General features: G+C 36.9%; 1 protein-coding gene across 1 annotated transcript in view; it reads left to right on the forward strand.

Moving 5' to 3' along the window:
- LOC113541899 (pro-neuregulin-3, membrane-bound isoform) overlaps window positions 1-26574 on the forward strand; it is a 323359-nt gene that overhangs the window by 276776 nt on the left and 20009 nt on the right. The window contains exons 3-4 of the mRNA XM_026939082.3: window positions 4714-4787; window positions 25128-25154. Of these exons, the coding sequence (XP_026794883.3) occupies window positions 4714-4787; window positions 25128-25154 (101 nt within the window). The remainder of the gene's footprint in view (window positions 1-4713; window positions 4788-25127; window positions 25155-26574) is intronic.

The following is a 26574-nucleotide window of genomic DNA, read 5'->3' on the forward strand; positions in this document are numbered from 1 at the left end:
TATTCTTTCTATCCTTTTTTCTTATTTTTTTCTATTTCTTTAAAATTCTTTTTCTGTTTTTGTTTTCATTCGTTCCATTTTCCTCTCTCTCCCTCTCTTCACAGTGGCTTTAGTAGTCCAAAAAACAACTTTATATATTTCTTATAAAGTCGTTTTTGTTCTCTGAAGAGGAAAAAATAAACGGACAGTTAATACTGTTTTTTAGTACAAAAAAATGATGCGAATGGTGTGAGAACATGCAGATATGCATAGATTTGAATCCAATTTAAACTTAACTGACTTGTCTTAGTTTTTTAGGTTTTAGACAGTGTATTCTTGAATAATAAGTGTCAATCAACCAAAGCCTTTGATTCCTTATTCATCAGCTCATGCTCCATTTTTTTTTTTGGTGTAACTGGTATAATTTCTTTTATTAACTCGTTACTTATTTAACTTAAAGTAATCAAGAGATAACAGGAACTAATTTGTCTCATGGATGTTCCACAACATTAAATGCAGCTATAAATGGATAAAATTAAATCCAATGATTTAATTGTTTAATCAATAAAAATTGTAATCGGTGGCAAATTATCATGGTATAATACAGGAGAAATAAAACACTTCAGGATGTGCTGTTATTGGAAAATAATCAACTGCAGGGATGGTAACCATAACTCTGCTTCATTCCACCACCCTGCGATTAATTATTTTCCTATAACAGCCTGTCGCAAAGTGTTTTATTCCTTACTAAAACTCACTAAACACAGAGACTAGCTAGTTAGCCAGCTAGTTAAAAGTAGTTGTCATTGATATTTAACCAGTATTTAACTCATTTCTCCACTTCTACATTTTAATTCGCTCCTTTCTGAGCTCCAGGTCTCTCATCTTGGTGTTTCAAGTGGCAATTAGTCCACTCTTGAGCCAGAAAAAAAATCTACAGGAATGAAGTGGAGGAAAAAGTACATACTTGTGGGACCCTTAGTAAAAAAAAAAATGACTATAACACTGATACAGTTTATGCTTCATAGCAATCTAGGAACTAATGACTAGATCATCAGTGTACATCTCATGTTAATTTAGAAATATTGAAGCCAAATTGTAGACTAGTTCAATAAAGTCAAGTCTACTTCACATGAAATTCATAATAAGAGTGATTTTATTGGATTTTATATAATTGAAGTTAAAAGGAAAGCTGCAAGACCTAACCCCATCCTTTCGACAAACACTAATGAATCTGGCTTGTGTGAATACTCATGAATTTTCAATAAAAGGATCACGTTGGTTAATTAGGCCGTTCTCTGTGTTTTTAGATTTCGCCACATTTTATTACCAACTTCTTCTTGAGTCATTCTGTAAAACTGGCCACGTGGCTCTTTAACAGTGATAAACAGCAGTGAGTCCAGTCATGAGTGGTGCATACTTAATCACGCATGTTCTCTTTACGTTCCCAACAGCTTGACAGCTGCGTTTTTATTTATCTGGAGACGCAAAGCTCGCTTTATATACGTGCCTTCGCTCGATGTGATCCAGAAGCCACCCTGGCATTCACCGTGTTTGTTCCAGCTAATTAATGACTTTGGCGTTAATTAAAAAGCGAGCAGCACTCGACGCGTCCTGCCTCCTCGAGAAAGAGCAGCTTGTGCATGTGGATGTGTTTATGACGCGGTAGAAAAGAGAAGGCCGCATGCTGCGTGAAACATAATCAGTTTTTACCCAGAGGACGGTGCAGCAGTGACAGAGGAGTCAGAAAAAAAAAAGGCAGTCAATTACAAGATGCTCGCAACCTATCATTTATTCTATATGAAAAACTGAGAGAGAGAGGTTGAGCGAGAGTGAGGTTCAGACAGAGGGAAAAAAGATAAAGATATAGATAGTTAGAGGTTCAAAGAGAGACTGAGAGAGAGAGCACCAAGGATAGAAAGAAAACGAGAGACAGAAATAAAAAAAACTAGGAGCATGAGACACAGAGAGAGACAGAAGAAAATGAGACAGAAAAAAGACGACACAGAGAGAGGATGAGACATAGAAAGAGCATGAGACAGAAAACGAGAGACAGAAAGAAGGGATAAAGAGCATGAGACATAGATAGAGGGAATGAGAAATAGAGAGAAACGTAGCATGAGAAATAGAAACAGATGAGAGATTTTTTTTTTTTACTTTTTACAATCCTTTATTTTACACAACTCACAGAGAGAGAGAGAGAGAGAGTAGAAGAAAAAAGCATGTGACAGAGCGATAGAAAGAAAATTTGAGACAGACAGGAGGAGGGCCAGAGCATGAGACATAGAGAGTGACAGAAAGAAAAGGAGAGACAGGAAAAGAACAGATAGAGTATATGAGAGAGAGAGAGAGAGAGAGAGAGAGAGAGCGGCAGGCAGGGAGACAGAAAATGAGAGTGTAAAAGACATAAAGAGAGATGGAGACAGACAAAGTGAGAGTGGGTGATGGAGGCAAGGAGAGAGCGATGTACAGGGAGGATAAGCGTTAAGGGGAGAAAAATGACAAGTGATGGTGAGAGACAGAGAGGAAGATTCAGAGAAAAAGTGCGTAAGACACGATATATGGTGAGAGACAGAGAAGGAGAGATTATGAGAGAGACCGATTTGAAGACAGCATGAGACTGAGAGAAAGAGAAAGACTAAGATAGAAAGAGAGAAAAAGGAGATAGAACAAGATGCACAGGGGGGGAAACACATGGAGAGAGACGTTCAGGGAGAGAAATACTAGATAGAGAGATTGAGAGTGACAGAGACATAAGCAACGAGAGAGAGGGAGAAATACAGGTATAAGCTGCTGAGTAACAGAAATATGTCCTGCAGAGCTGCACGTCACGTTTCCATAGTAATCACGTCTCTGAGCTGTGTTCAGTGTAGTGTGTAGTGTGTAGTTCACGGCGTGTAGTGTGTATGTCATAGTACGTAGTGTGTAATACATAGTTCAGTGTGCATAATGTGTAATACACAGTGCATAGTGTGTAATGTATATTGTGTAGTGGATAGTGTGTAATGTGTAGTGGATAGTGTGTAATGTATAATGTGTAGTGGATAGTGTGTAATGTGTAGTGGATAGTGTGTAATGTATAATGTGTAGTGGATAGTGTGTAATGTGTAGTGGGTTGCGCACAGAGTATAGTGTGTAATGTGTAGTGCATAGTGTGTAATACACAGTGCGTAGCATGTAATGCATAGTGCAGTGTGCATAATGTATAGTGTGTAGTGCATAGTGTGTAATATATGTTGTGTAGTGCATAGTGTATAATGAATAATGCAGAGTGGATAATATATAGTGTGTAATGTACATTGGGAAGTGCGTAGTGTGTAATGTGAGTGCGTAGTGTGTAATGTGTAGTGGATGGTGCATAGAGTGTAGTGTGCATAATGTATATTGTGTAGTGCATAGTGTGTAATGTGTAGTCGATATTGCATAGTGTGTAATGTGTAGTGGATAGTGCATATTGTGTAATGTGTAGTTGATAGTGTGTAGTGCATAGTGTGAATTAGTGTGTAATGCATGGTGCATAGTGTGTATTGCATAGTGTGTAATGTGTAGTTGATAGTGTGTAGTGCATAGTGTGACTCAGTGTGTAATGTGTAGTGCACGGTGCATCGTGTGTAGTGCATAGTGTATAATTTGTATAATGAGTATTGTGAAGTGCACAGTGTGTAGTGTGAAGTGCAGGGCGATGACTCAAGGCCCTCATGACCAGGGCGGTCTGATTTTATCGTTTTTCTCCACCTCCACTCGATCCTTTAATTACTCGCCTCGTCTCAGACGGCCTCGTCTCAAACACCACACTGACTCCTCACCTTCATCTGCTTCAAATCTAGTCCACAGTGTGTATTAATGCAAGGAAATCTGTATCTGTGTCTGTTTAGTGCTCCAAATCTCCGTATCTGTAAAGTAGGTGTTGTCTAAAGTATACTATCTTTTTAAAAAACGTTTACCTACGAACCCTGCTATCCTTCCACCCAGAAACATTTAATCCACTGCGACCCTAACCAGGCAGGGACTAAGGATGAACGAACAAACACATCACATAGCGTCTTTAGTCTTAGTCCTTCGAGCTTCATGTCTGAATATTTAGACCTTATTATAATCATTATGAAGGAATATGGTTTCATTTTTGTGAGAATTTGGTCACTTGGTAGAAGACACACTGTACTTCTGTGACTGACCTTTCTTAAATTACTGATGCTGAACTATCGACAGCTCACACACACAAACTGCTGATGCTAATTAGGGAGAAAATTTAGCATATGATACTAGCCAGCACTCAGTCCACCACTCTATCTGCTTACAGCTTCACATTTTCACAGAGGATGACGTTAACTGACACATAACACTGCTTCAGCAGCTGCAGTGGAAGTAATAAATTATTCAGCATGGGGAAAGTGGTTTAAAAAAACACACTTGTATCATTCCTCATGTAATTTCAGCACTTTGTAGGACCAGATATGCTTTATTACTATCTATTTAAAGAAGCATATGAATTAAATGAACACATCTACCACAGTCTATCTGAGGGATGTCAGAGAAATCATTTGTTTATTTATTGATATGCATGATTCAGATTTTTAATATTTTATAAATACAATTTCTTACTTAACACTTCCTTTCATGGGTAGTTTGTGGTGTTTTCTGAAGAGCGTCCTCACTTCCGGAGCTCAATACATCCTATCTTATGTGTTAATACTTTTTTTTTCTTATGAGTCACTCTCCTTCTGTTTTCTTCAGGTGTAAAGAAGGTTTCCAGGGCATCCGCTGTGATCAGTTCCTGCCCAAAACAGACTCCATTCTGTCTGATCCAAGTGAGTGTCCAATTTTAATCCACTTTATTCATTATATCCACACATTCAGCCTTTATCGCAACGTTTCATGTTGCTTTGATGCTAAAATACATTAGTAGGCATTCGCTTGGGGGCATTAACACAAATATACATGAAATGTCTGCCTTCCATGGTTACCAGTTGTTCTGTAGTGTATAATTAAATTTTATATAGAAACTCTTATGAATGTGCAATTGCTCAATAGAATCAGAGCTTTTCGTCAGAGCTTTTTCATCAGGTTTACAATATTATGCTTAGCTCATTGTTTTCGAGTACGTCTAATGCATTTATCCATAAGAAGAAGTCTTTAAATACAAAGGTTTTGGACATTTGATGATTTAATTCAGTGTATGTACCAAGGATCCATTTCCATTTCTCAATTTGACTGTACATCTGTGTTTATGGGCAGCTCACATCAATCAGGATCTTTTCACTTATATTTAATGCATGATATTCCTCCTATCTCAGAAAAGAAAGTATCACAGCCACAAAGTCTAACCCTGCAGCCTGTCCTCAATATGTCTTTCTGCTAAATTCAAGGTTAATGTTTGAATATTTTCCGTAGCAGATGAGTTTGGCTCATAATTCCACGGCATATCTGCCAAGACGTAGGTTATCTTTCCTGGCTCGTGGACAAGGAGAAAAGTCTTGGGGTTTGGGAAAAAAAAAAAAAAAAAACGCACAACAAGGCAATAATTTTCCCGACCCCAGAACTATTTGTGCCATGAACTGGATTTATAGAGCCGGAAGAGTGTTCTGTTCCTTCTGTCGTGTCTGATTATACAATTTAATCTTGAAGGATGCCGCATCTCCAACTGTGATGAACCAATGCTTTCTCAAGGGCTGAAGATAAGATTAGTGCAGGAGGCACCTTCTCAACACACAGGAGATTAACAAACATGACATTTCTCTTATAAGACATTTGTCAAATTATTATTGATATGGTGAAGTTTTCTGCGAGGAGATGTTTATTAAACGTTTACGGAAGGAGTCTCCAGTGCAAATGCTTTGTTACAGTCAGAGGTAAAGCTGTAACTTTAAAATTTCCAACCTTTTCAGGACAAAAGAGTTGACGCTTTTTTTGGTTTCTCTGTAGTTTGACAAACTGCGTCATCTTGTCGTATTAACTTCAAGTGATAAAAATTAAATTAAAGGCTAGTGAGAAAACGATTGTTTATAGCTGCTATAACCTAAGCGATAACAGGAAAAAAATTGTTCATGGACATTCCACAATGTTAAACGTAACTATAAATGGATAACAAGCATGATGTGTCATTTGTTGCCAAACTGCTGTGTTATAAGAGCGTTGGAGTTATTCGAAAGCACCCTGTAACTGATTGTTTTCCTACAACAGCACAACCCCAAGTGTTTTATTCCTTACTTAATAAATCACGACTTACAGATGTTCAGAATGTTGAGGAAGAACTGTTTTTTTCCTAATACAATCCTCTAAATAACATTATAAATAGTTATATGTATGTTTTTTAATCCTTTAATATATTAACATTACTGACCTTCAAGGAACTGAAATACTCATTATTTTTTTGTTATTATGCTCATTCTAGTTTATGCATCACTAAAAAAATCAATCATTGGGGAAATAATGGCCGTGCAGGAATCTGTTGGAAATGAGCACCGCGATGTGTGTGTTGTTTCCTGTTGCTGTCATTATTCACCTGAACATAAATCTGCGTATAAATCTCTTGCAGTAATGAGGTTCAGAACGACCTTTCGTAACCTTGCAGAACGTACTGAACCATTCATTCTGTATGTGAGTATAAATGGAACAATGCTCCCGGGTAAACTGAGGCGAACGTCGAGTATTCAACAATAGAATACATGGCACTAAAGTTTCTATATTCACTCGTATAGCTATAAAGTTTAAATCAAAACCATGCTATCCAAAAAAAGCTTCTTAGCTCATTGGCATCATTCAGAGAATACAAGTTATATGATACCTCTCTATTTATAACTGTCATGTGCAAGATATTTTCCTTAGAATTATCATCAACACCATCGAAATGTGCTCGGGAAAATGTCACATCACTAAAATCTGCGTGTTTTTCGGCAGCATACGTCAATCACATCGGCAGGGAGGCGATCTCTCTCAGGGGGAAGTGAGATCGTTTGTTCGTTTAGGAGGACAAGTTGATGTTTCTAGCTGCTGATGTAAAAGCACTCCTAGACCTCAAGGTGGGCGGGAAAAAAAAACAACAGAAAATTGTGAGGGAAAAAACATGTGAACATGACAACAGGCTGTTTGTGTCTCATACAAAAGCAGCATGATCGCGTCACTCCACGTTAGATGTCCATCAGTAAGTGGAAGGGCGCTGAAACAATGGAAACTGAAGCGCTGTGGAAATGGAGTGAAAATGGTGCATTTTCCTCGCCATGATTTTAGAAAGTGATTTTTTTCTTTCTTTCTCCTGACTGATAGAAGTACTTACTATTAACAATAATCAAACAGCCAGTTTAGGTTAATAATCTACTGATATAGAACTGTGATTTTCTATTTCTATGTAAAAAAAAAAAAAAGAAAATAATTGCTCGTAGATACCAATTATTCAAGTGTGTTTTTCAAAACTAAGCCGTATTAGAGAAATCTTCTGAAACTAATGCTGCTAATATAACCAGTTGATTACTATAATGTACTAACACACAATACTCTCTTAAATACCACAGTTCTTTAAGTGTTATCATCCCTACTGCTTTTAGTGCAACAGAGTGCAAAAATTAGCACACCCTTAGAGAAAAAAATGACACTTATGACACTTGTGTTAGGTTTCAGACTCATTCCTTCATTAACAAAAATGACCAAATGGAGTATGTTAAGGTATTAACAGCGAGAAAAAGAAAAACCATCAGTTAAAACGTTTCTTAACATGATAAATAAAAATTCTCTCAAACCCTGTGAGCACGGCATTTGCCTTTATCCTCTGAAAAGCTTGTGAACACAAATTCCTTCCTTTCATCAGAGCACTGCCTTGAGATCTGGAGATTTTAGTAGATTTTTACATTTTAGGACACACATTTCATTTCATTTCGCCATTTTATATATACCCCATTTGAAAACTGTAGGGTGTGCAAACTTTTGCACCCAACTGTAAATAAGAGCTTACGTTTTCTGTTAGTGAGGAATGATGTAATCTCTGTAACGTCTGTACCCTTATTACCACAGCACTGCTGAATTTTCAATTCTAATTGGTCCAGAGGTGTTGATTAATTTCCTATAAGAGCATAAATAGATTTTAAAAAAAAAATACAATGGATCATTCATTAATTAATAAAAAAAAAGATATGTTGGCAAATTGCTGTGGTTATAAAAGGAATAAAACACTCCAGGATGTGCTGCTCTAGAAAAACAATATTTATATATTTTTTTCTCCCATACTTGATAGAATGAAAACCATTCTTTGAATTGACCACTTGTAGACTTATTTTTATATTTCTGGTCACATGATACACACAATTAATATAATATTCACGTCTTCACAACGACTGAGCAAAGGGAAAACTCAGCACCATCGTGGCTGCAGGTTTGAAAGATGGCCGTCACCAAAGGGGATTTACATTTGGAAAGAATAACACAGGCGACACAGGAAATCCATTTTGATTGCCGCAATTCATCTGCCAAGGCCGTGCGCATTTCCTCTCATTCAAACTCATGAAATATTTATGCAAGGCTGCAGTAATGGTTTTAGATGGGCCAATTACTGTGAGATATGGATCACGACAGCTCACGGCATAATGACCAAAATGTGAATTATATCCTGATTTCTAATGCACTTCCTGTCAGGACTACGGTCACCTTGTTGACAAGCTGTGAATGTATAGAAGGTGGCTGCTCCTTATTTTTTTTTTTTTTTACCTCGTGCTGCTCGAGAAGCGTCATCCTTGCACTCCCAAGAAATCCATTTTGATGCAGTAAGTTAATTTAGCCTCCATCTGGCATCAATTCAAAAGCATGTCACCAAGTTTTTGATTTACAGCAATCAGCCGAACAAGATTTATGCACCTGGAGTCTAATACACAGCTATATCAGCGCATTGAGCAGGTAGCATTTCCGTTGCACGTGATTGACAGCTACCCATTAGCGTCACAGCCGTGCATATATCCGTGCAGCTTGGTACAGTAGAAATGTGTTGAGTTGATCTTATTTGATACTGGCGATGGGAGGGCTGAAAGCCGTGCCTTCCAGAAATTCTGATCAGGATCTCGTTGTGATTTAGTTCAGCATGTTTCCTCTAAATGTGAATGTTTTTTTTTTTTATGAGGTTAAAATCTTAAGAAATGTTTCACTGCTGATGTTTCAACTAATTACTACTTAAATTTCTGTATCAGCACTGATTTACAACAAGACGTATTGTAGCTCTGGTGCTTTTTTTATATATAGAAAGGAGAAGACTTAATTATTTAAAGCTACTCTGAACTTTCTAAAATGTCTTTTTACATCCCGTTGGAGAAATTAAATTAAATGTGTGTGTAAAAGTGTGAAAAAAACGTTATCTTGTTGGAAATCCTCTTAGAAAATCTGAGTTAGTGTTAACATGTGACAGGTATGTGTTAAGTATGAAATAAAACACTTGGGGACTTGCTGAATTAGTCCCAAACTGTTTTTTTTTTTTTTAATTTAATTTTTATTAATTTTAAATAATGATATACTTTTTATCAGTTTATAGCTGCATTTAATGATGTGGAACATCCATGAAACAGGTTCGTTCCTGTTATTACATATGTTATAGCAGTCATAAACAGTTGCTCTGTCACCTCTCTTATTTTTTTCTCTCTAATAAGACAAAAAAAATGTAGCTTGTCATGCTATCGAGAAACTGGAAAGCATAAACTCTTCTTAATGTTGCAAAGCACTTGTCACTGGAGACTCCTTCCATAAATGTTAAATAAACATCTCCTTACAGGAAACGTATCAAAATATTAACAGTTTCACGTTTTTATTTGTTAAATAACAGCATGTTTTTTGTGTAGTATTTGTCCATAGAAGTCCCTGTGAATGAGCTGTTAGCTATAGAAACAACAACGTATTATAAAACTACGGTTCTGACCAATCAGATGTGAGAATTCAGCAGCGCTGTGATATAATGCATCATAAAATATAAGAGCCTATCACAGGCCAGTATGCAAATGTTTTGTTATTACATCACTTTGCTTTGTGGTTTTCTGGCTCGTTTTTATTGATCTATTTGCATAATCATAGAATATGGATTTCTTTAAGGGGGTTGTAACTGTAGGTTGTTAGGAACGGTGAACCTTAGACTCCTAGTGAGGGGGTGTGGCTGGCGGTTGTAGCTGTTCTTACATGAAAGCCTACAAAACTGCTCTCACTTAATAAATTTCCTATCAATGTTGCATGAGTATAGAATAGATGGGCTTTCAAATCAAGGCCCTGGGGGAAAAGTTCATCACTTAAGTAAACCTTGGTTGAGATGCATTATTTAGTAACACATTTCTCAGTTTCTGATGGCTTCATCACAGCGGGGTTGAATTCTTGATTCAGGTTTTCAGGAAGCAGCTCTGACAGTAGTGCAGCTGTAAGGCAAATCACAGATTTATCATAATCTTATTATATAATAAATGAATAACAATAAATAAATGAAAACAAGTGCTTGATTCATTTAGATGGTGATGTTTATGAAAGGAGATGGAACGAGTCTCAGTGAATGGATGAAAATTATGTGTCACTCTTTAATTGTTGTAATTGTGGACAAATTGCTGTGGTACAAGTTGAATAAAACACTTTGGGACATGCTGTTATTAGAAAGTAATCAACATCAGGGTGGTAACAGTAACTCCGCTTCATCACGCCATTGTAAAGTTGATTATTTTCCTATAACGGGATGTTCTGAAGTGTTTTTCCTTTCTTGAACTCTTCATAATGATTGCACATCAGAATTCCTTCTTCTGAGAACCATCTGAGAACCTGCCAATCAATCAGTCAGTCAGTCTCAAAACTACCTCCTACTCTTCACCTTGGCTGCTTCCCAAACTTACCCAGAGGCTTTATGGAGCTCAAGGGACGTCTCATTGATGCACACCATCTCTGTTGATGTTTTAGCAAGCCAACTGTAAAACTGATATTTAAAGTACCCATTAGAGCTTGGCTTCCTTAAACCATGTTTAAGGAAACAGACAACCAAATACCCCTCGTGATGGTAGGTGTAAGTGCAAAAGACGTACATTTCCATCGGCTTTATGTGCATATTGTTAAATGTTGACCTGAAAATACAAGTTTCCATTATATATAAATTTTGCAATAGAAAAGCTTTACATATTGATCAAAACATAAACTTTTCCCTTTCCATCTATAGTGTGTTTTCTTTCAGTTTTCTTTTTTTTTGTCAACATTTTTATCATTCATTTATAATGTCTGAGTGAATCTTCATGAACAAAAACAGGGAAAATAGACAACACAGTATTTTCTATAATTAAACTAATACATGCTTTTGTCTCCTCCTCAGTCCAGCTGCACTGTTCTGTTTACAACAGGAATTATTTATTAGATATGACACTGATCAGCAAAAAATGGTGGATCGGATATCAGAAGGAACACAGAATGAATCCGATCCGATCCTGTATCAAATACCCTGAAATAAATATCAGACATTTGCTACAACATAAAGCTTGTGAGCTATTCAGCAAAGCAAATGTGTGGGAGTTGCTCTCATGTCAGCTGTGTGGAAATACTTCGCACTTTTTTTTTTTTTTTTGGAAAAGATTTGTTGTCTTAGAAACACATTTGTTGTTTTATGGACACATGGTTGTATTTTTGTTAGGACTGATTTTATTAAATTTACACTTTATTATGTTTATAAGTGACTTTGGGTGAAACTGAATAGAAAAGCCACACTTTTAGTTGTTTTTTTTTTCCAGGCTTTAGTGTCTGTATGGGAAAAGGGTAAAACATGGTAGTATTTATTTAAAAGCATTTTTTGTAGCACAAATAAATTGCTGATCCAACATGTCACAGTTTAACTATCAAAAATTATAATTCAAAGCTCATGAATTTCACTTGCACAATGAACAAATAAGAAATATTATGTGTAATGTTAAGAGGGGACAATTTTACAGTAATTTTTTTAATGTGAAAAAATATGTGGAAAGGTTTCTATACAGAACTAGCGCTTTGTAAAAGTCAGAGATAAAGCTGTAAGGAAAGAAATTCAGCTGTAACGATAAAAGCATCAGTAGCACTTTTCAATTATGCTAATCTCACTTAAGTTCTGGAGAAGAAAGCTCTGGGAGTTTCTCCCATTTTAATGTCAGTGATGATATCTTAATGGCATAATCAATTGCATTTCAAGTTTAGTGTAGCCTACAGTTCTAATCGAGATGCTACTCTTACACACACTGATTACTTGGTGTGGGGTGTTAGCTTGATTTGCTCACATTGGGGTGCACTGATAAGGACACTGTGTTTGTCTATTTTTGCCTAACGAGTTTACTGAGGACAAACACAAATGCGTAACACATCGTCCTTTGAGTGTATGTGTGTGTCAAATAAGATACCTGTTATGGTAAACTGAGAGGCAAATTTATTAAGCATGAATGCCCACCAATCATCGTGCGATTGCCTCGGAGAGGGTGTAATCACATCCAATCAGTGTTTTCTTTCTCTTCAAATGTCACGATTTGTACTTTGAATGGATGGGAGATTTTTCTGAGGCAGATTCAAGCCTCAGGCTGGTGACTCAACCGGCAAAGCCAGGCTCGAACCACCAGGACATCTGGAGAGACATGTGCTGAGACCTGACACTTCAGACCTCCAGGGATTGGTTCCTCTGTGCATATGAGGGAGAGACTGAGAGTGTGTTCAATACGAGGCTGAAAAACAAAGCTTCAGCAGAGATGGAAGCTAAAGTGACAGTGATATTTGTCGACAGCAAGCTTTGACATTAATGACTGAAACACCGCTCATGTTTAGATTCAGTTTGCTTGGCGTTCATTTTGAATTTCTGAAAGGAGACATTTATTTGACATTTATGGAAGGAGTCTCCAGTGTCAGTGCTTCGTAACAGTCAGTAAGATTTCCACCATGGGAGAGTTCACTACAGAAGCTTTTCCAGAGCACTTCCTGGTTTTCACAGTAACAATTAAGAGATGCTAGAGAGGGAACGACTGTTTATAAGTGTTATAACGAAGTGATAAAGGAAGTTGGCTGTTTCACAACATTAAAAGTAACTATAAAAGGTATGTGTTGTTTTTTAATAAATAAACTGTAATAGTTTGCTGTGGTGTGTGAGCAATAAAACACTTCAGGACTAGCTGTTTTAGGAACGTAACAGTAATTCTGCTTCATCACACCATCCTGTTGTTGATTATTTCACCTTGAAATTCATGTTTTGGTTGTAAATACACTCAAAAAACTGCGGAATCCCCTAGGCCATTATCTATGACATTATGAAATAATAAATTATAGGAATTTCTGAAAGTCCAAATTTTGTATGCGCATTAATTATCACGATAAACCTTTGAACTCTGTGTACTTAACCTTGAGCTGTGACCGATGAGCTGGGTTATTACTTGGTCCATTAAACTGTTAGCAGGAAAGAACACAGGTTAAATCTTTTTTATAACCAATTACTTTTTTTGCGTAGCCATTATTGTTAAATCAAGACAAATTTTCTATGCTCACAAAATTAACATAGTTATCATGACCATGACTATTCATGAGCACCGACCTCAATATTACATGCTGATTTGACTATTGGTCTTTTTCTCTCTCATTGTAAATTGGTTTTTTTTAATAATCTCTTAATTTTTGCCAGAAAAAAAATGCAGGATGCTTTATCAGTCTGCATTTTCTATCCCCTCATTATTTGCAATTTTTTGAAATCTGGAAACCTCTGAGATGTAATCTGTAGAAAATCAAGTCAAGGACCTCCATAAATGGATTCTAAATATGGAGAATGTGTGAATATGGAGAACTGTAAACATTTGCATAACTTTTAATTTGAAGTTACCAACTCTGAATATGCCCCATAATCCTTAGTGTTATTTATCCTTAGTGTTCTGTGAGAAGACATTTATTTAGCAACAGTGTAAGGAGTCTCCAGTGCCAGCACTTTGTAATAGTCACAGGTAAATCCCGGAAAAATCAAACTAAGGGCCTGCATAAGCCGAATCTGAATATGAGTAACTTTCCCTGTGTAAATATTGATGTAACTTTTGAATTTAACTCTGAACCTGCCTAATCATCTTTATTGTTTTTAATTTCAGGCGATTTAAGACGAAAATCACAGGTTCATATTTATGTGCTAATTCTAATACATTATTGTTTCTATAGCAATGGCGTACTTCTGCAGTGGACATTGCACATAAACTGATTATTTAAAAAAGTCGTAATTGTTCATATGGTGAAGCTTTTTGTGAGGAGATGTTTATTTAGCAATTTTGGAAGGAGTCTCCAGTGTCAGCATTAGAGGTAAAACCCAGAAAATTAAGAGCATGCATATGCCAAATCTGAATACAAGTAACATTCCCTGTGTAAATATGGACATCCAACTCCAATTCCCCCTTGTAGCAACTCATTCATCCACAGTGTTTATGTCGCTAGACTTCTGTCATGTAGTGATAAAATCAGAATAATGAAGAGAACATGAATAATACTCTTATTATTAACTGACGTTGCTTCCACCCAAATGCCATCCCTGTACACAGTGTGCATACTGTACTTACGCCTTAAATGTCAGTGAACATCACAGCAATAAATAAATAATTCTTGCTTCAGGAGAAAACTGCAAAAAAAAAAAAAGAAAAGAAAAGCCAAGAAAAATGCTATAAACAATACCATTAATGGCTTATCTTATCCAGAGAAAGACAGCAAGCGATACAAATATAGCTATATAAGCGTTACAAGGTCTGTAAAAGATCTAGACAGATAGCGTTTTGAAATCTGAATCATTGGGAAATTGGTGCAGCAGGAATTACTTTATACTTTGACTCATATGGAGAATTTGATATATTTGGGCGTGTCCTGACGGAATATGCTGAATAAGCTACGTTATGTTTGAGATAAGGGGCGGGGTTAGCACTCTTTGCTTTTATTTTGACTACATTCACATAAAATCCAACAAAATCATTAGAAATTTATACCAAACATTCAACATGGGCAGTTTGTAGCAATTCCAGTTGTATAAAATGTAGAAAGTTCAGTTTTAGACTCAGTGTGGGGTTCGTGTTGATAACTTTTCTTACAATCTGATTTGTACGTTTTCTTTAACGAGGTCACACTGTGATAGCAGTTTGGTTTCAGTTTTTTGTTTCACACCTGAAACTTTTTTTTAGCTGACCAAAAGCTTTTTTGGCTTTATTTTTTCCTCTGCTCCTCTCTATTACGGGTCCTGAATTGACCCTAGCTGCATAATAAGGAACAGGGAGGTCTGAGGTCTCTGAAATTTCATAAAGTTCACTTGGTATATCTCTCAGTTGGAAGCGCAAAATGCTGAACTTCAAAAGTCCGCCCTGAGGACGTCAATCACTTTTAATCATCACTGTAACAATGTGAGGTACAGAAAGCCAGAAAGAGCAATCAGATAAGACTGGAGGTGATGGTGTGTGTTTGTGTGTGTATGTGTGTGTGTGTGTGTGTGTGTGTGAGATTTCTTTTTCAGTATTGCTTGGATTTGTTGAGCAAAAACTTCAGAGCCGATATATAAACCAATAAATCGGACATTTATGGCTGCAGAGCTGGAGCTTGTCATGTCTAATGATGGCAGTCCATCTTCTTCCTGTTGTTAACAAACCTCCAGACTTCCTGTCTACTAACTACTAAAATTTATGGCAGGTTTTCATTTGAAGGATTAAAAAAAGAATAATGATAATAAATTAATTAAATGTAGGTGAAGAAAAAGCAACTTTGAGGAATATAGAGGAAAAATTTTAACAGGAAACTAATGAAATTATTATTATTATTATTATTATTATTATTATTATTTCCTGAAGACTTTGCCCTATCTGAAAACTTACTGACTGTTGCAAGTGCAGATACTGGAGAGTCTTTCTATAAATGTTAAATAGCTGTCTTTTTACAGAAAACTTAACCAGAGCAATCATAGCCCATTTTATTTTAACTCATTTTATTAGCAGCTTTAGATTATGCTAATAAGTTGCACTGAATTAGCCGTTACTATAGAAATGATAATGTATTCGAATGAATCTGTGATTTGAATTACAGCCAGCTCTACTGTCACTACTGAGCTGCTGATAAAGAAAATTAATCAACTCTTATGCCCAATCAGATTTGAGAATTCAACAACTCTGTGGTCTTACATGGACATAACTATATGCTATTGCTAGCTACTGTTAAATACAACTACAACTGTGAATTGTAGCAAAAGAGGTGAAAATCATTGGCATAAGGCAGTGCCGCATGACGTAAATGTGGCACAAGTCTCTTTCTCTTTCTCTCTCTCTCTGGTTTCTGCATTCCTGACAAGTTAATGAACCACATGCAATCTTCTATTAGCTCCTGCTGTTTTGCTTCAATTACTGAGCTACAGGATTCACTTCCTCAAGCCCCTGAAGCGTCATACAACATGACATCCTTCTCCATCATGGGGACAAAAAAAGAAAAAAATACAATTCCAAACAACCAGTCCTCACACGGGGCACCATTTAGTTTGACCACCATCCGTTTACAAGTGTCTGAAAGTTGACAGCTAGCATGGGATGCCACTGTGCATGAAAATAACCTTCCCATGTTGCCTCAGAGCATCTCTGCATGACTTAATATGATTCCATTAACATATGACCTGAGCTGACAAAGTGTAGATTGATAGCAAAGTGTGGCTACTGTGTGAGTCTGTGTATAAGTGGTAGAGTGTAGCATTTTGTCAGAAAAAAAAACATGAGCCATGAAAGAAGACAAGACATTCTGCACACATTAGTCATAGACACACAATACTGTTCTTTCCAATGACCTCTGACAACCATCTGTGTCTCTTTTTCTCTCTCTCTCTCTGTCTCTCTCTCCCTCTTTCCATTTGCCCACCCTTCAGTATTCTTCACTTCTTCCCTACCACCGTTGCCACTATTTCTTTATTCCCACTCTCAAGCCCCGCCAGTCTTCTTTGCAGCACAAGTGTGTGTTTGGAAGATAAGATTTTCAATATAAGACCCAATCACCCTTTATCAGGTTTTATATCAGGGTAGGGACAGAGTATTGGGCAGCGTTAGCGAGGCGTGTGAACACTGTGCTGTCCAATCAGTTATCGCTGTAAGGCATTGTGAGCCTCCTTGCAAGACATCTTTATCAACTGCACAAACCAGACTTTATGTCCTCCATCAAAGACAAGGTGTGCCTTAATTAGAGGGGAAATATATATGTATATATATAAAAGATATTTAAGATCCCATGTTCTGCTTTTCAGATGAAATAAATCTGCAGTGATAGCCAGGAAAGGGCTCTGAATAAATGTTTAAAACACATTTCTATGTTTAAAAACTAGCAAAACAGGCATCTTAAAAGTGCTATTAACTGTAAGTAGTTAATTTCCAACAATGCTTTATTGGAGTCAAGCTTTAATCCATATAGCTGCTACTCCTGATAGTCAAAAACCACCAAAAATTATACCATAGTCTAAAGGTCTATAGTATGAAATCAGGTTTGTAAGGAATAACACACCTGGGGGAATGCAGTTATAGGAAAATAATCAATGACTGGGTGTAATGTGGCCTGATGTAAACCAAAAAGTTTTCCGATATCAGCAGTGTTTTATTTATATCACACCAATCTGCCAACAGTTAAAACCATGTCGCACCTTTTATCCATTTCTATTTACATTTAATGTTGTGAAATTTCTGCGAAAGAAATTTGGCATAATGTTATCACTTACTGTATTATCACTTTCTGTATATAGTATATATGTTACAGAAGCTCTAATCAGTCATTTCCGTATCCAGAACCTTATAATACTAAGGTGTCCTAATGCTCTAAGAACAAGTGCATTAATATTTCTCTGCTGTCAGAGCTGCTGTCATATAAAATTAATCAACACTTTCTGATGAATCAGAATCAAGAGCTGCTAATTTAGATGAGGAGCTTAATTTCTCTTAGTATCATCAGTATGCAATGCAGGTCTGATCAAATTTTTAATGCTCCAGTTTCCACATCATATCATTAACTAACTGGTATTAATTACTGATCTGGATTCTGAAGCTTATCATTTAGAAGACCAGAGTTTTGTTTTTTTTTTTTACTCATTGAAAAGACTAAAAAAACAAAGCATTAAGCATCTAAACTCTTAAGCCAGTGAGAGACAGAAAGACAGACATTTCAAAAAGAAAAAGCAATTCAGCACAAAAGAGAAATCAGCTTCGTTTTTTTTTCTGTAGAGGATAAGGATGAAGGGAATGGACATTTTGGAAGAATGGAAAGCTGATAATACAGCTTGGAGAGAAGGTGGAGGAGGAGATATTCTACCCTTCAGCAGATGGAAGAGCTGTCATTTTACTCTGAATCTATGGGCATTCAAAACGTTTAAAAAAAAAAAAAAAACGCTCTGCCTAGCTCCAGGTTTCTCTTTAAGAATACAATTTTCAATACAATACGTTGAATGTGTCAGTCACGACCAGTTTTGATTGAAAAAAACATGAGCTCCACACTTGTCTAAGTCAAGGATCTTACAGCTTTTCTAAAGTGAAATCCAAGGACTTTTTTTTTACGCCATTTCTACAATGAAATTTTTTTCCCATGTAACTTCAATCACTATGGAGTCATAGTGTGTTTTTATTGTAACCTGATGCATTTCTGTAATCGAAGGATAATAATAGGATATTCATTTTTAAAAAGGTGTCTTACATAGACAAAATTGTGGAAAAATGCAAAAATGCTGGCTTTCATCTGATTGATGGATGCAAGAACATAATGCTCGGTTTTGATTTGATTCCGGCCGTTAAACTTGAATTACGCTGCACGGATTTGGCATAAATGAGTTGAATAGCATTATGTGGCGAACATTTTAACTGCTAATATTACCATCAACTCCAACTCCAACTCCACTGAGACAATAAATCCACATAAGGAAACTCTTCTGTCCTGAAGACTTTCCCAGGGTGGATGATAATCTTAAAAGGATCCTGTGTACCGCATTTCTGCCTCGTAAAAATGACTGCTTATGTTCGGATGATTATCAGAAGATGCCCAAAACAGAGATAAAGGAAGGACAGATGTTACTTTATAAAAACAAACAGTAATGTTTGAAAAGTATTAGGTGAAGATCATATATCTTGTATAACTCTCGTATCATCCAGAATTTCCCACTTGTACATACGACATGGTACACTTGTAAACACTGTCTAAGTCAATTATATATTAAGTACTAAGCATTACTATGTAATAGCTAAAGTGTTTAGCAAGACACACAGTGAAATGCTAATTTAGCAATGCTTAATAGTTTGTACCCTCACCAACTCTCTACTAACTGCATGTTATTACAGTGCCAGTGAACTGAGAAATAGGTCTGATGAAATACAAAAGTAACATAGGAACATACTAGGACTTACAAGAATGAGCTATTAATTAAGCTAATGAGCTGTAGCTACAGTTTTGTTCCATTGTGCAGCCCTTATGTAAAACGGTCTTTGGGCTTATTGGCCATTTCCCATTGTGTTAGTATGCTCAAAGAGTCGACTTTCCATTTAAAAATGTACTGGGAGATCATTAGCTTAATTAACAGATCATTAATTTAATGAAGAAGACTAGCATATACATGCAGTTTCCCATGTTACCAACATCAGTTCATTGTAATGAGATAGATATATATTGAATATTTTAATTGAGAAACTAAATCGTAAGCTATCTGTTAACTTGGTGATTATTATTATTATTATTATTATTATTAAATAAAAAAAATATTGCTCCTCTTTGACGGATACAGATCTAACAAACTACATGCTGATAATAATTGTGGATGAACTTCTCCCTGGAAATACAAATAAATTCCCCACGGCATCCGTGAACAGTTTTCCAGACCCGTAAACTGCGAGGGCCCTGAAGAAAAACTTGATGCATCGCTGCTGCTATTGCTAGTGCTTGAAGTTGTTTGAGTAGCAGAGGCCTCAGCCGAGTCGCACTGATGCCATCAGAGAAAAAATGAACTGTTTGCAACAGTGCCATGAAAGAGGCGAAGTATAATCTAGTTAATATTGACCAGCCACTGAAATGCAATCAGCAGATATCGATTAGGCGCATGCAGATTCCAATCTTCACGTTTCAATTCTGAGGTTGCGGATCGCTGACTGCATTATCTGGCTGTTATCACAGGCGGGAGAAATGAATTCAGCTCACTGCATCTGCAGGTCAAATGCTATTAGCCAAAGAATCGATAAAGTAGCGTGTGATGTTAAAATGAAATCAAAGTAAATTGCTTAAAATTATGGTGACCTCGATGTTTGAGTGCTCGTATCGTCATCATCTTTTTCTTTTTTTTTTATATTAGTGGTTATCTTTATTAAACTGTATGAAATGGTCTCAGAGAAGTGTTTTAATTAAAAATCCTCAAAAGCTGACCTGAAAAAAGTCATTTCTGATGTCATGAAAATACATTACTAGCTGTGTTCCTGAATTAGCTTCTGTATTTTACTAGCTATGTTGCTGAATTAGTATCTGCACGTTACCAGTTGTGGTGCTGAATTAGCTTCTGTATGTTACTAGCTGTGTTCCTGAATTAGCATCTTTGTTACTAGCTGTGGTGCTGAATTAGCTTCTGTATATTACTAGCTGTGGTGCTGAATTAGCTTCTGTATGTTACTAGCTGTGGTGCTGAATTAGCATTTGTACGTTACTAGCTGTGTTCCTGAATTAGCATCTGTATGTTACTAGCTGTGGTGCTGAATTAGCTTCTGTATATTACTAGCTGTGGTGCTGAATTAGCTTCTGTATGTTACTAGCTGTGGTGCTGAATTAGCATTTGTACGTTACTAGCTGTGTTGCTGAATTAGCTTCTGTGTGTTACTAGCTGTGGTGTATCAGCATCTGTATGTAATATTGCTGAATTCCTGACTTAGAACATGCTGTACATTGTGTAAGTCTGCACACTTTTTTCTTTTGTTTTAAAAGAACATTATTACTTTCATATCAGTTTTATTGTTAAGTCTAGAGGTGTGCACGGGACTATCTGCTCCAATGCCACCCACTCCCAAGGAATTCCGATTAATCCCATCTGCTCCCGAAGTTCTTACCCATCTTACCTGCTGCCGAACGAATTCTGTCTAATAACATACGCTCCCAAAGGAATTCTGACCAATCTTTCTGCTCCCGAACAAATTCTGGAGCAGGTAGGATCGGTCAGAATTGCTCTGGGAGCATATGTTATTAGACAGAATTCAGCATGTCTAATCCCATTCACTTCCGAAGGAATTCTGACCAATCCTACCTGCTCCTTAACGAATTCTGTCCAATAACAGCCGCTCCTAGAAGGATTGGTCAGAATTGGTCTACCTGCTCCTGAACGAATTCTGTCCAATAGCAGCCGCTCCTGGAGGAATTCTGACCAATCCTACCTGTACCTGAATGATTTCTGTCCAATAACAGCCGCTCCTGGAGGAATTCTGACCAATCCTACCTGTACCTGAATGATTTCTGTCCAATAACAGCCGCTCCTGGAAGGATTGGTCAGAATTGGTCTACCTGCTCCTGGACGAATTCTGAACAATGCTACCGGTACCTGTACCCAATATGTCTGCTCCCGGAGGAATTCTGACCAATTTTACCTGCTCGTGAATAAATTCTGTCTAATAACATATGCTCCCAGAGCAATTCTGACCAATCCTACCTGCTCCTGAAAGATTTCTGTCCAGTACGTCTGCTCCTGGAGGAATACTGACCAATCCTACCTGTACCTGAGCAAATTCTGCCCAATACGTCTGCTCCCAGAGCAATTCTGACCAATCCTACCTGCTCCTGAATGAATTCTATCCAGTATGTCTGCTCCCGGAGGAATTCTGATCAATTCTGTCCACTTCCAGAGGAATTCCAACCAATCCCACCCCATTCTAGATAGTATTTGTGTCCCCATATGCAAACATAGTACTTAAATGTGAAAACTAACAAATTAGGAATTAAAACCACAGAGACCCAGCGAGCAGTTACTAAAAATGAATGAATGAATGAATGAAGTAAATACTAATTAACACCACGCACTTTGTCGTGCTGGCTTCATATCCAACTGGCCCTTCCTGCCCAGAAAACCACTTTTTTGTTTGTTTGTTTCTTTGTTTATTTGGTTTGTGTGTGTGTGTGTGTGTGTGTGTTCCATGGGATTCCAGTTCTGATGCACACCTCTATTTAAGCGTTCCATGTTCCATGCAGTGGATTTAAAGTAGTGTAGAATGTTATACACATTTATTATTTTGCACATTTATTGCACTGACTTGATTATTTTCATATAGCCTAAAGAGCACTGAAGCTGGAAACATAATTTGTATCCTTTATATGGCTGTTAAAGTGCAGTTTGATGTGTTCTTTGCTGTTTTTCAAATAAAAATAGCTGTCGTGAATCAGTTTTGGATGTAATAATACTCGTGCAACACCTTGTGTGTTAGAGCTGAATTCCTAAATTAGCTTCTGTACATTATAGCTGTGGTTGAGTTTATAAGATCAAACCCAGCACTCATGCACATCTCACCATTTAGTACAGATTCCAGTTGGCTAAGTGACAAAGCACGACTCTTGTTTTTCAGACCTGTTTGTTTGAACTTCCACATTTTGCTACATCATGACACTTATCTCGCTTTGAGGGAAACAGAAGTTGTAAGTGGAGTAGAAAATGTTCACTTTTTCTGACTGTTTTTTGGCAGTGAACATCATGTACCTGGCACAATTCTTCGAGAGAATTTGGGTTGAAAAAGTCTTAATTTTAGTGCTCTGTGTGTGTGTGTGTATACACAGGTGGAGAGGGGAAGTGTGAGGTACAGGCATTGCCGAAACCCCACGGCCTACACCTGCCTCTCCGTATGCTTCCTCTCATGCTGTGACCTTGCAGTTCGGCCATATTGTCCCCTCTCTAGCCCTGCATTTATTCACATTTAATATGGAAAGCTGTTGTACACAGAGTTTGCATGAATTATGACCAGCAAATTGCTCCAATTTCAAAAAAGTGATATCAGGAATTGCAAGTAACCTATAAGATGGTTCATACAGAATTACACGGGACATTTTGGGAGTTCTCCTCTGAATTATTTTTAGTGAGAGTTTATGCGTTTATAAATAATATAGCCTAGACATGGGTCATGACTGCTGAAAACGGCGAAATAGGCATTAAATCAAGTGAGAGGTATGAGAGAAATACTATAACGCAAGCTTTTAAACTGATAAGATTTTTTTCACTAATTATATTTTAATATACTATTTGAATTGTCCTACTTGTGGTAGTGAAGACACATGAAAACACATTTGTGAAATATAATAATAATAATAACAACAATAGACCTGATTTTATGCAGGATGGTACACTTCTACCTAAAAGTCCAAAATACAGGGAAGAGTTGATATATATATATAATATATTAATTTAACACCTGCAGTGTGATTTCTTGCAGCCTGAAACAGAGGAATACAGCTTGTATGCAAAAATAATTAATACGATGGGCAGGTATTAAATTTGTCTAAACCGCTTTTTATCTGACATACGGCACCACGCACTTTGTTAATTTTTTTACCCTGCTGCTAACTTTTACCAGGTGTAAAAATTTTGTGTATTTGTTTAGTGATATTCAATTGGATATGTTATAACCTGATATTATATTGTATATTTGTATAATTTTAACTTTTTTACACTTTCTGCATCTTTTTCTATACAGATTTTCTCTGTACTAGACATTATTCCTCATCTGTTCTGCAGCATGTGGGCTGGGAGAAACGGCATTTCATTTTTATGTATGCAAGTGCGGAGAAATGACAATAAAGGGAATCTTGAATTAATTTCTTAATAATGCAAAAAAATACTGAAATGAAACATCATTAGAATAATCATAATCTTTCTCAGAATGTTGTTTGTACTGTGGAAAATTTGGTTTCATATTAGATGTTTGATCCTTATTATATTTGGGATGTCTTTTAAAATGAAGGTGTGCAAACTTTTGCACTTATATGTCATGCAATCTTACAACAATCTTACAGCTTTCAGCATTGTTCAGGAAATGTTCAGTGGAGCAGGGGTAAATTATTTCCCCTGGCAAATGTAAGATGTGTCATTCATGACTTTTTTTTGAAACCACCTTTGACTCTGTACAAGGTAAATGGCAAATTCAAATGCCTTAATTATAGAACTGTATTGTAATTGATATAATTACATAATTAATCATTAAATATAAATAGATAAATGTACTAATTGCATAATTCATTTGATGCCTAATATAGTTAATTGTATATTAATAGTATAATTATAATATCTGTCCTGTGTGCAGAGAGTGTGCATGTTCTCCCTGTGTTTTGGGGCTTTCCTCCGGTTTCCTCCCGGGTGACTGATTGGCGTTTCCAAATCATCCGTAGTGTGTGAATGTGTGTGCGATTATCGGCACGCGGTCCAGATCGTCCCCCCGCCTTGTACCCTAAGCCCTCTGGGATAGGCTCCTGGCCCCTATGACCCTGTGTAGGATAAGCAGAATAGATGGATGGATGGATATAATTATGCATAATATAATGACTATATTGCACAACATCACATTTGGGGAAAAAAAAAAAATTAAAGAAGATTTATACAGTCCTGACATAAAAAAAAACTTAACTCTTTGTAGCCTTTTTGCAGCACATAAGCTAGCGGGCAAAACATTTTATCAGCATTGCCCGGGTAGCCCTTTGATTAAGCTGTATCTGCTCCAGATTTAATGAAAAATCTTAAAAGGGCAGCCATGGATGACAGTCGCGCTCGTCTCTTATCTCGTCACAGAGCAATTGAAAGATGTGATCTTATAGTCTGCCATCGTGCTGCATGCTCGCTACATTTAGAAGGAGGCGAGAATAAATCAAAAAGCCAGACAAGTGTGAATCAGGGCCACCGTCTACTGCATAAGCTATTTACGTACAGTCAACTAGACATATGCGAGGACAAAATATTCTACAAGACTAACTGATGCAGAAGAGGCACTGACAGAAACGGATAGTGTAATATTTTTATAGTACAAGTTCAGGATAACCGATCGCGTCTTCGCTAACACTAACACTTGGTCCACCCACAGACTCTGGAATTAACATTATGCAATACATTATACAATCTAAAAAAAACATGAAGTATGTGCTCTGGGAGGGAAAGCTGTTGCTAATATTGTTTTCTTTTTCTTTCTTTCTCTCTTCGCTTCCTGATGGAGCAGCAGATCATTTGGGCATCGAGTTCATGGGTAAGAAAAATGCCAATGAGTCATGATAAGTGTGCTTGGCAGGAATGCAATGTGTCTCCGATGTCTGTCTTTTTTTGGGTAGGACGGTATTAAATATGGATTTAAACCCAAAGTGGGCGTGGCTTAAACCAGTTTACAGATTTTAGTTAAATTTGATATAAATGCCCACTGTAAACACTGGAAAAAAAACCCTCAGAGGTAGAAATGTCAGCAGTGTCAGCAGGGTGTGTGAATTCAGGCTCTGACAGTTCCTCAGCCTCAGCTACATCACTCCGGTTCATAATTGGTCTCCACTTGAGATGTGGGTGGGACTGTTTTTGTTTGTAGATGTCTGTGATATTTTCTAACAAATTTCATTGGTTCTATTTCCAAAAATATAAACAAACTAGTTGCTAAATATAAACTATCACAACCCTGAACAGGCCATTACTAAGGATGAATTAATGAATGCTGTATGTTCATGCTAATGAACATGGTCTTTTTTTCTGCTTCATATCCGACTACTCGCTCGCATCCGCATGAAAATAAAAACCTCCCACTCAGGTATATTTTTTTCTCGTCCCATTGGATCTCAGTCCCAATACACACCCCTAGTCTCATCCAGATGCCCTAAACCCAAACAATAAAAAGGAATAGTGCACCTCTTATTCCTATTTGTATTCATTTAAAACACTTATACAGTTTAAAGAGAGTTATACAGTTATACAGGCTACACGTAATAATATTTTAATCAGATTTACTTCAGGTTTGAGGTTCCAAAAGATCAGAATTGATTGCTGCGCATGCTATCAGAATCATATTCATATGATTTTAATTAACTTCTATATCCTGTGGGCAGGGTTGCCAGGTTCACATATATTATTTGTATATTACTCACCACTGTTTACCTTTTTCCCACAATAAGACTGAAAAAAAAGAAAAAATGTCTACCTTTTTATGTTTCCAAATATTTTTGGCTAGTTTCGCATCTTTATGTGTGGTTTTTGAGATGTAGTAGGGGTGGGGATTTTGATGAAAACTGGCAACCCTTCCCATGAGTGAATTCTCCAACTATTATTCATATCTGTATCTGTATTTGTTTAGGTTGAATTATCTGTTCAATCTGAATGTTGTATTTGTATTCAGTTGTATCCATTGTATAGAAATATACATGTATAAAGTTTTCAAGGCCACACACACACACACACCCACACACACACATACTGAGAGAGTGAAGGACTGGAGGCACCAGACGCTGGAGTGAAATGTGAAAGATCTCCAGTTGATCTCTATTCACCAATTATTAGCTATTTCAGTTTACAAACAGTCGACTCCCTTTTCGGCGCACACACACACACCCACACACACACACACACACACACACACACACACACACACACACAGCTTCTTGAGTGTTGGCAGACGTTCTACTCCTCATCCA

The sequence above is a fragment of the Pangasianodon hypophthalmus genome, chromosome 3 (genome assembly GCF_027358585.1).
Source record: "Pangasianodon hypophthalmus isolate fPanHyp1 chromosome 3, fPanHyp1.pri, whole genome shotgun sequence".
Taxonomy (NCBI): Eukaryota; Metazoa; Chordata; class Actinopteri; order Siluriformes; family Pangasiidae; genus Pangasianodon; species Pangasianodon hypophthalmus.